The sequence below is a fragment of the Zea mays genome, chromosome 4, assembly GCF_902167145.1.
Source record: "Zea mays cultivar B73 chromosome 4, Zm-B73-REFERENCE-NAM-5.0, whole genome shotgun sequence".
NCBI lineage: Eukaryota > Viridiplantae > Streptophyta > Magnoliopsida > Poales > Poaceae > Zea > Zea mays.
Window position 1 is genome coordinate 136,998,129 of NC_050099.1, and position 9,491 is coordinate 137,007,619.

Genomic DNA, 9,491 nt, shown 5'->3' on the forward strand with positions numbered 1-9,491 from the left:
TTAACCATAGTCGAAGCTTTTTCACTGCATTCTCGAGCGAACCATCATTTTGAATAAGCTTCGTCAAAAGAAAAAGCTTCGTCAAAACTGTAAAAAATGTCAGCTTCGTAAAAACCGCAAAAGATCTATCAGATGGCCAGAGTACGCTCGATTGCGAGGGTGACTCGTGAAGGAGAGGAGACTGAGGCCACCGAGACAGCTCCGATTTCTGAAGTCATGAGACAATCGGGCTTAGTTGTGATGAAGGGGATTGCTGACGAAGGTACTTCTGCTGCCGAAGCTGAGCAGGCTGATATTGAAGAAGAGAATGCTGATGAAGAAGAGGAAGATTTTAGCATTCTGATTCCGTCAAAACCCAGCCACTTGGATTTTGAGAAATCTACTGTGTCCGAAGCTGACGTGCCCATGATGATGAAACTGGGCTACTTTGGAGAGGCTGAAAAGAAGCTTATTCGCTTTGCCGGAGAAGAAACCACTCCAACACCGAAGAATGACGAAGTAGTAGTTTTCAAAAGCTTTTACAGAGCGGGATTACGGTTTCCCCTGAATGAGATGATAGGAGAAGTTATGAATAATTTTGAAATTTATCTTCATCAGCTGACCCCTAACGCTATCGTTAGACTCAGCATCTTCATCTGGGCCCTTCGAAGCCAAGGGATGGACCCAAATGCTGAAGCTTTCTGCCGAGTGCATGAGTTGCACTACCAAACGAAGGCTAGAGAAGACAGGCTACATGAAAATTTTGGCTGTTATAACTTCGCGTATCGCAAGGATACAAAGGCTCCGATCCTCAGCTATCGCACCAAGTGGCCAACTGTCTGGAAGAGTGAGTGGTTTTACATTAAGGCCGATGAGAAGAAAAGAGGGAAACTGATGACGATGGTGATGAGCCCACTGGTTTTAAGCATCGGGATGACCAGACCCTTGTGCAACATGACGGCAGGGTTAAGTTAGCATGCCAACTGGCTGTAGCAGAATTTAGAGTGGTGGCTGAACAAATCAGCACCAGGGATCTAGTTCAAGAATACTTGTCTAACAGGACGTCTCCGACGTTAAGTGAATTCAGCATGCCAAAGCTAAAGGGAACGAAGAAAACACTTGAACTTGTGCGGTTGCCTTATCGCTTTGAGTTTGAGAAGTAGTTCAAGGAGCCCTGCCAGAGTGGTTGAAGATGATTGAGACTATGTGCAATGAAATTTTGGGCAATTATACCAAAAAAGATCAATTAATGACTGCAGCCTTCGACACCCGACCAAAATGAAGGTTGAATCGGGTAATGGACGCTTTAAATTTTGAATACCCTGATTATGAGCGACTCAGCAAGGGTGCCGAAGGGACAAAGAGAAAAAGGGTTGTTAGTGTTCTGAGCAGGCAGGCTGCTAGAATGGTGAAAGAGGACGAAAAAACTATGAAGAAGAGAAAATCCAGTCCTGAGCCAAATATGGTGACTTCGAAGAAGAGAAGAGCTGCTCCAGTTCCGAAGGTGGTTGAGATGGAAGAGGAAACTCCTTCAACACCTTCTGCTGCCGAAGTAGAAGAAATTTTAAAGGTAATGACTAAATCTTTACCTATCAAGCTGCTAAGTCCTCTGGGGCCGCATCTTACGAAGCTTTTACAGAAGAAGGATGAGCCTTCGGCAACGAAAAAGGCGGTTGGGCCTAAAAAGCGAAGAATTATTACTGTTATGCAAGCTATTGAGGAAACACCACGCTGGCCTCAGCATCAAAGATGACACCAGCTGCCGAAGCAGATACTTCTGCCGAAGCTACGGCCGCCAAAGCTACCAATCTGGAGAGTACGTTATCTGCTATTGATAAAGTGCTCTTGGATATGGCTGCAGAGGAAACTGCTGCGGCTACAGAAGAAGTCACGGCCGTAGTGCCTGAGAAAGGGAAAGAAATTGTCGAAGATAATTCGGAAGAAAAGGGCTTCAATTTTCAGAATCTAGTTGGTCAAGAATTATCCAAGAACGAGAAGGAGGAGCTGCAGGAGTATGCTGCATCATGTGGCTACCAACCAGGAGCCATGCTCTTTGGTGGAATCAATGAAGAAGCCTTAGGATGCATTCGAGACCGCACTGGGGCAAAGATTATTAGCACTCTGTCGAAGAGTGTTGGTTTTCCGAAGCTTGAAGCTGACATTAGCAGTTACCGGCGACAACATATCGTTGGCAGCTTATTCTATTCCAATTTTAAGGTAAAGCTTTTTCCTCAGCTTTTTAGTCTTTTGTGATGAAGCAAAGATTTCTGATGAAGGCTATTTTGTATAGAGTATGCTACTAAGCAAAGCACTAAAGATGCAACAAGATCTCGAGGATAAAAAGAATGAGATTATAATCGAGGGCCTAGAAAAGAAAATCAAAGATCAAGAAGCTTCTCTGGAGAAAAAGGACTTCCTTCTTCAGACAATGGAGGGTTCATTGGCAGAAGCCCAAGCCGAAGTTGCTAGATTAAACGATGAACTCCTCCGAAAATCAGAAAGCTTCAAACAAGAAAGGAAGAATTTTGATGCAAGGCTTGAAGCCGAAGCCGAGAAAAGCTCAAATCTACAAAAATCCTTAAAAGAACTTTAGAATATTTGCTTGAACTTCGGCAACCGCTACGTGCAACAGTTAAGACAGGTCTTCAACTCATTGGGAGCCAGCTCTGAAAAATTTGAGCCTTCGGTTGAAGACTTTCCAAGCACCTTCGAGCATATTGAAACCGAAGTTGAGGCGCTTGACGAAGTAATAGCTGGGCATGGTGACTTCTGTGCCCTGTTGGCTTCTCGCGGCACAGCTGTAGCTTTTATGAAGGCTGGTTGCACGCACAGAAAGATAGTAAATAGACCGAACTTCAGTTTATCTCCAGCAGACCTAGTTGATATCCCCAGCCTAGCCCAAAGTATTGGGAATAGATTTATAACACAAATTTGGACGAAGGGTGGGCGAATCTTAGCTGGTGACGAGGCACGAAGTCATCTTAAGCCGGTATGATACTGAGAGCACCTAGAGGGGGGTGAATAGGTGATCCTGTAAAAACTTGAAACTTAATCCGCAAAACTTGATTAGGAGTTAGCACGAATAAGCCAAGTGGCTAGAGAGGAGAACTACGATAACCACAAAGAGATCAACACAGAGATGGCACAGTGGTTTATCCCGTGGTTCGGCCAAGTCCAACACTTGCCTACTCCACGTTGTGGCGTCCCAACGGACAAGGGTTGCAATCAACCCCTTTCAAGCGGTCCAAAGACCCACTTGAATACCACGGTGTTTTGCTTTTACTTTACTATATCCCGCTTGCGAGGAATCTCCACAACTTGGAGCCTCTCGCCATTACACTTTGATGTTCACAAAGAAGCACGGAGTAAGGAAGGGATGAGCAACGCACACAAGACACGAAATCAAAGTACCAACACGCACACAAGTCACAACAAGAGCTCACAACACAACCCAGCGAGTTCACAACTCAAATGGAGCTCTAGTTGCTATCACAAAGAATCAAATGCGCGGAATCGAAGTCTTGGTGCTTAGGAATGCTTAGATAATGCTTGGTGTTCTTCTCCATGCGCCTAGGGGTCCCTTTTATAGCCCCAAGGCAGCTAGGAGCCGTTGAGAGCATTCCAGGAAGGCAATTCTTGCCTTCTGTCGCCTGGTGCACCGGACAGTCTGGTGCACCACCGGACACTGTCTGGTGCGGATCTCCTTCCTTATTTGGCGAAGCCGACTGTAACACCTCAGGTGTTACCATGGCTGGGGCACATCTATGCACTAATGACTAGGATCACATGTGGAAGAAACTTAAGGAGCAGGGTGTAGGAGCCTTGGAGGTTAGGTTTTAACCAAGAGGTGTGAATGACCAAAAGCATTACCCAAGTTGTGTGCACTTATCACCTTGTACAAGAAGGGAGTAAACCCTAGACCTCTCTTGAACCCCTATCTCCTAAACACCTTGGTTAAAGGGGAGAGATTAAGCAAAGGTGCAAATCATGACCAAACCTTTGGAATAAAGTTAAGTAAATTATTAAGCTACAAATATAGAGAGGAAACATTGCTAAAAGACCCCTTAAGAAACCCCAAATCCATTCCTTAAGTAGATAAAGAGCTAGAGCTCTCTAATTCTCTCTAAGTCAAAATCTACACCTAATCTAAGGATCACACATGTTCACCCTCATTCAAACTTCAAACCACTTCGACACAATTGACAAAGTGGCGCCAAATTAACCCTAGAATGCCCTGGAAAAAGTTGACACCTACCCTTAGACGTTTGACACGACTTGGCACCATTTTTGTCTCGGTTTGGACATGTCTGACATAGCCGACTTCCCACCCCCATATCTCTCTAACCCGACCACATCTACCCTTGGAACTCACATGAACTAGGTAGCTGTAGGTGCAGAGAAGAGATCTCTCATAGGCTCTAGGGCAAGATTCGTACGTTTTGGCTGCTCAGTAGAGGGAAGAACACGGGCAGAAGCAAAGAGCCACGTGTTCGACGCGCTCTGAGCTCGCCAGAGCACGCCCGCGCGTGCCCCCGCGTGCCCCACGTCGCGCCAAAGACCAGCCGACGCCATGGCCGCGCCCGCGCCTATAAAACGCCCAGGGACCTTAACCGTACCCCTCCGCACGCACTCAACCTCACCGGAGCTCAAACTCACCGGCGTTTGCCCGTGCACGGCGTGTCCGCGGCCACTCGAGCCCCTGCCACCGTAGACCGGCCAACCAAGCCCTTCCCAACCCCGTCCAACCCTCGGAGAAGACTGTGCACACCTCGGTGAAGCTCCCCGAGCGAGGAATCAGAGTTTGCTTCGCCGGAGAAGCCAGTCCACGGTCGCCGGACTCCACCTGACCGCCGGCGAGCGTAGACCGGGTAATCCCCTGCGTCATTCTTCGATTCCTTGTGCACACGGCCTCTACGTCACCCCGTGAAGCTCACCGTGCCACTGGATTGAACCAGGTCGCCGTGGTTTTGCCGGCACACCCGCCGCCGACGAGAGCACCCGTCTGCGCACGTGGACCGGGCGATTCCGGCCACCCTCGCCGTCGAGCCGTACACCGTTGTGACCGCCAGAGCCTAGCCAACCCCGCCCCTCGTCGGACCTCTCTCACCGCCGGTAAGCCGCGCCGCCATTTTCTTTCTTGCGGGTACTGTTTAAACCTAGGGAGGGACCGCGGGGGAGAAGAAGAGAAAGCTAGGGGGTTTTGCGCAATGTCAGCGACTCAGATGAATAGTAGCGCGGGGGTATAACTGAGAGAGTTAGTTTGGAAATAACCCAGGGACTTCGGTGCAAAGTGGTTTTCCAGGAAACCTTTTATTAAAGGATTTTTACATCTATATCCTTAGTTTAGACATGTTACTCACTTTTACCCGTAGTTCTGCATCCTCCTCAATTCTACACTTGCTGCACAAAAACTACTCAGCAATGCCCACCAATGCCGTTACCATCCATCTCCGTTACTTACACTTGGGACCCACCACCACCAACGTCGTTTTCCCAATATTCTCTGTTATTCCCCAATCTCTCTGATCTTCCCATTCCAGCTCACGCTCGTATTCCCCAATCTCTCTGATCTTCCCATTCCAGCTCACGCTCGCACCCACCACAGCCGGCGGACCGTGGTCCGGCCTAGCACTGCCGCCGCCGACCCTACTCGCACTCCGGCTACCGCAGTGACTAGTCTTGGTTTGCGTCCCTGCTCACGCCCACACGACTGTCAGATCCTCGCGTTCCGGCCCAGCACCGCTGCCGCTGGTCCTGCTCGAGCTCCGGCCGCCGCTAGCCCAGTTTGCGCCTCTGCTCGCGTAGCTTCGTCGTGGAAGGAGAAGCCTGTGCAGCCGTCGGTCCTGCTCGCGCTCCAGCGCCTATCTGTCTTGTCGGCCGGCTCGGCGCGCTCGCTGCAGCGCTCAGCACATCTGGCCACCGGGGACGGCAACGCTCCGGCACCGGCGGCGGAGGCCAGTTGCTCCTGGTCCGGGGTAAGCTCTCGGTTGACTTTCATTCGTCCAATTAGCGCAGCGTTCACCCTGCACAAAATCCACAATCTTGACCTGCACGATTTTGACAGGGTTATTGTCTTATTGAATCGAGGGCCTGCTGCGCAGCGGCGTCGACGTCAACAGCATTAACCTCGACAGCGACACCGCCCTGCACATCGCCGCGTGCTAGAGCCACCGCGACGTCGTCAGGGTGCTGCTCAGCTTTTTTTTGAAGAATTGGTGCTGCTCACTTGGAAGGCCAACATCGACGCGCGCGACCGCTGGGGAAGCACAGTGAGCCGCCCGCACGCCATTGCCATTTCTCTCAGCTCATGCCCTGTACTCTCTATAAATGTTGGCTACTATATGAGTTCTTAAAGTCGTTATTTCCTATGAAATAGGATGAATCATATTATTCCCGATGATGAGGTTGAACCAATAGAAGTAGTTGCTGCACCTGATGATGATGAAAGACAGTATCCTGAGTTTGTTGACAAGTGGGATATGCTAGAATTCGAGGACTATGATGGAGACATTTTCACAGGGGCACAATTTGAAGAGACTGATGAAGAGGAGGAGGAGGAAAACATAGCTATGGGGGTGGATGAGCAAGGAGAGGGTGATGATGTACCAAGAAATGATTATGACAGAGATAATCCATCCTTAAAAGAAGGCAGCACATTTGCATCGATGACCGAATTTAGGAATGCACTTGCTACCTATTGCATCAAAGGTGAGTATGATTATGTAATTGAAAAGAGTGAGCCAACAAGAATGACTGTTCATTGCGCATTTGAGAGGTGTCAGTGGAGGATACATGCTTCCTGTATGCGGAATAGTACAATTATTCAGGTCAAAGTGAATCCATCTCCTCACACTTGTCCAAGTGAAAGAAAAGGGTCACATAAGGTAGTTAAAAGTAGATGGTGTGCAGATGCAGTATTAGAATGGGTGACAGATAACCCATGCATTGGTACAACTGAACTCGTAAAGAAGATTAAAGAGAAGTACAACATTTTGGTGCCTTACATGAGAGTGTATTATGGCAAGGAAATGGCTCTTGACAAGATTTATGGCCCATGGAAGGAAAGCTTTAACTTATTATTCACTTTCAAAGCTGAAGTGGAGAAGGCGTGCCCAGGTAGTGTTGTTGAGATTAACCATCATACGGTGGATTATAAAGTGAATGGCAAGATTTTGAACAAAGAATGTTTTAGAAGGGTGTTCGTTTCATTCAAAGCATGTTGGAGTGGGTTCTTAGCTGGTTGCAGGCCTTATTTAGCAGTGGATGTAACAGCTCTTTATGGGAGGTTTAGAGGCCAGTTAGTAGCTGCTTGTGCCATTGATGCACATAATTGGCTCTTTCCAGTGGCTTATGGTGTCCTCGAGGCAGAGTCAACAGAAAGTTGGACATGGTTCCTATAGAATTTGCGTCAGGTTATAGGGTTTCCACATGGATTGACTATACACACAGACGCTTGCAAGGGTTTAGAAACTGCAGTGGATTATGTGTTTCCTGGAGTAGAGCATAGGGAATGCATGAGGCATTTTGCTTCAAACTTGGGCAAATCATTCAAGGGAAAGTTGATTGATGACAACTTATGGCCAGCATCATTGACATATAGCCTTAGAAAGCATAACTATCATGTGAATCAATTGTACACAAACTCTAGGTTAAAAATATACATTGAAAGTCATCACAAATATCTATGGGCTAGAAGCAAATTTGGTGAAGGGTGCAAGGTGGACTATGTGAACAATAACTTGGCGGAGTCATTAAATGCATGGATCAGAAAAACAAAGGGGCTTCATTTGGTGGAGTTGCTAGATAAGATTCGACAAATGCTTATGGTAAAGTTTGAGTTGCGTCAAAGAATTGCACTTGAGAGGTTTCATGGCCACATGATAATCCCAGCTGTGATGAAGACATTGCATGAAAAGACCAGAGGTTTGAAAATGTCTTTCATCAAGCGCAGACCGCTTGAGGCAGAGGTGACAGTGTTGGACAAACAAAAGAGGGAATGGAGATATCCAGTGGACTTATCGAACAGGACATGCACTTGTAGGCAGTGGCAGATTACCGGGCTGCCATGCACCCATGCCCTATTTTTCATTACTTCTCTTCGTGGTGTAGCCAGCGAAATTGATCAATATGTACATAAGTACTACTCTATTGCCAAGTTCAAAGCAACATATGCTGAGAATGTGCCTTCCATAGAGGTAAAACATCAGTGGGAGGTCGTGAATCCTGGTTTCGTTCTCAACCCTCCAATCCAGACTAGAGCACCAGGAAGACCAAGAAAAACTAGAATAAGGTCAAGTGCCGAGGGTAGTGGACTTGGACCAAGGAAGAGAAAATGCAAAAGGTGTGGAGGATTAGGACATATTGCGAGAAATTGCAAGAATGCAGTAGATCCAGCTTTTGGAGAGGATCAGCCACTAGAGCCACAATTGGCACTTGATACAACTTTTGGAGATGATCAGTCACTACAACCACTAGAGCCACAAGTGCCACTGGATCAGTCACTACAACCACTAGAGCCACAAGTACCCTCCTCTGTTGGCTCTGTGGTACCCTCCTCTGTCGTGCCTTCCTCTGTTGGCTCCGTGGTACCCTCCTCTGTCGTGCCTTCCTCTGCTGCCTCTGTTGTGCCTTCCTCTGCTGCCTCCGTTGTGCCTTCCTCTGCTGCTTCTATCGTGCCCTCCTCTGTTGCTATGATAGAGCCCTCCGACTTTGCTTTGGTGCTGCCCTCCATTGCTGCCTCGTCAAGGTTATATTCATCTAAAATATACTTTATTTTTTCAAGTTTCTAAAATTCACATGATTATTTACTATTTTCATGTTTTGTGTAGGGAAAAGAAAAGGAAGAGAGGAAAAGAGGTTGTAACTGAATGTGCACGTACAACTGACGACAATCCAACGACTAATACAACGACCAAGGTTATGAAGAAGGCAAAAATCAAGAAAAGGCTCGTTGCGGACTTGTAACTGAATTTAGCTGGATTTGGACTTGTAGCTGAATTTGGATGTAACTGGATTTGGACTTGTAGCTGAATTTAGCTGGATGTAACTCAAATATCTGGATGCAACTGAATTTAGCTGTTGCCTGCTTGTGCTCGATTTAGCTGTTGCCTGCTTGTGCTCGGTTTGCTGGACTTGTAACTGAATTTAGCCTGTCTTCAGTCACTTGTTCAGTCGCTGTTGCTTGTCCATTGCCTGTCTTCAGTCACTTGTTCAGTCACTCGGTTTGCCTGCTCGGTTTAGCTGAATTTAGTTGCTTGTCCATTTCTGGCGCATATTCAGTCACTTATTCAGTGCGCTTGTTCAGTCACTTGTCCATTTCTGTTGCTTGTCCATTTCTATTGCTGTCCATTTAAAATATATTCACTGAATCAGAGGTCCGAGTAAAATATATTTTATCCATTTTTTTACCTTAAGTAAATAAGGCCAAAACATGACTCCATGCCAAGTTTCACTAATTTTTGACCAAATTTGCTATTTATTTATTTATTTTTGGCTAGGAAGGCATTTAACCC

General features: G+C 47.1%; 1 protein-coding gene across 1 annotated transcript; it reads left to right on the forward strand.

Moving 5' to 3' along the window:
* Positions 1-6,356: 6,356 nt before the first annotated feature.
* LOC109945818 (uncharacterized) lies at positions 6,357-7,379 on the forward strand. The gene has a single exon (XM_020552175.1). The coding sequence runs from the start codon at positions 6,357-6,359 to the stop codon at positions 7,377-7,379; it is 1,023 nt and encodes a 340-aa protein (XP_020407764.1).
* Positions 7,380-9,491: the final 2,112 nt, after the last annotated feature.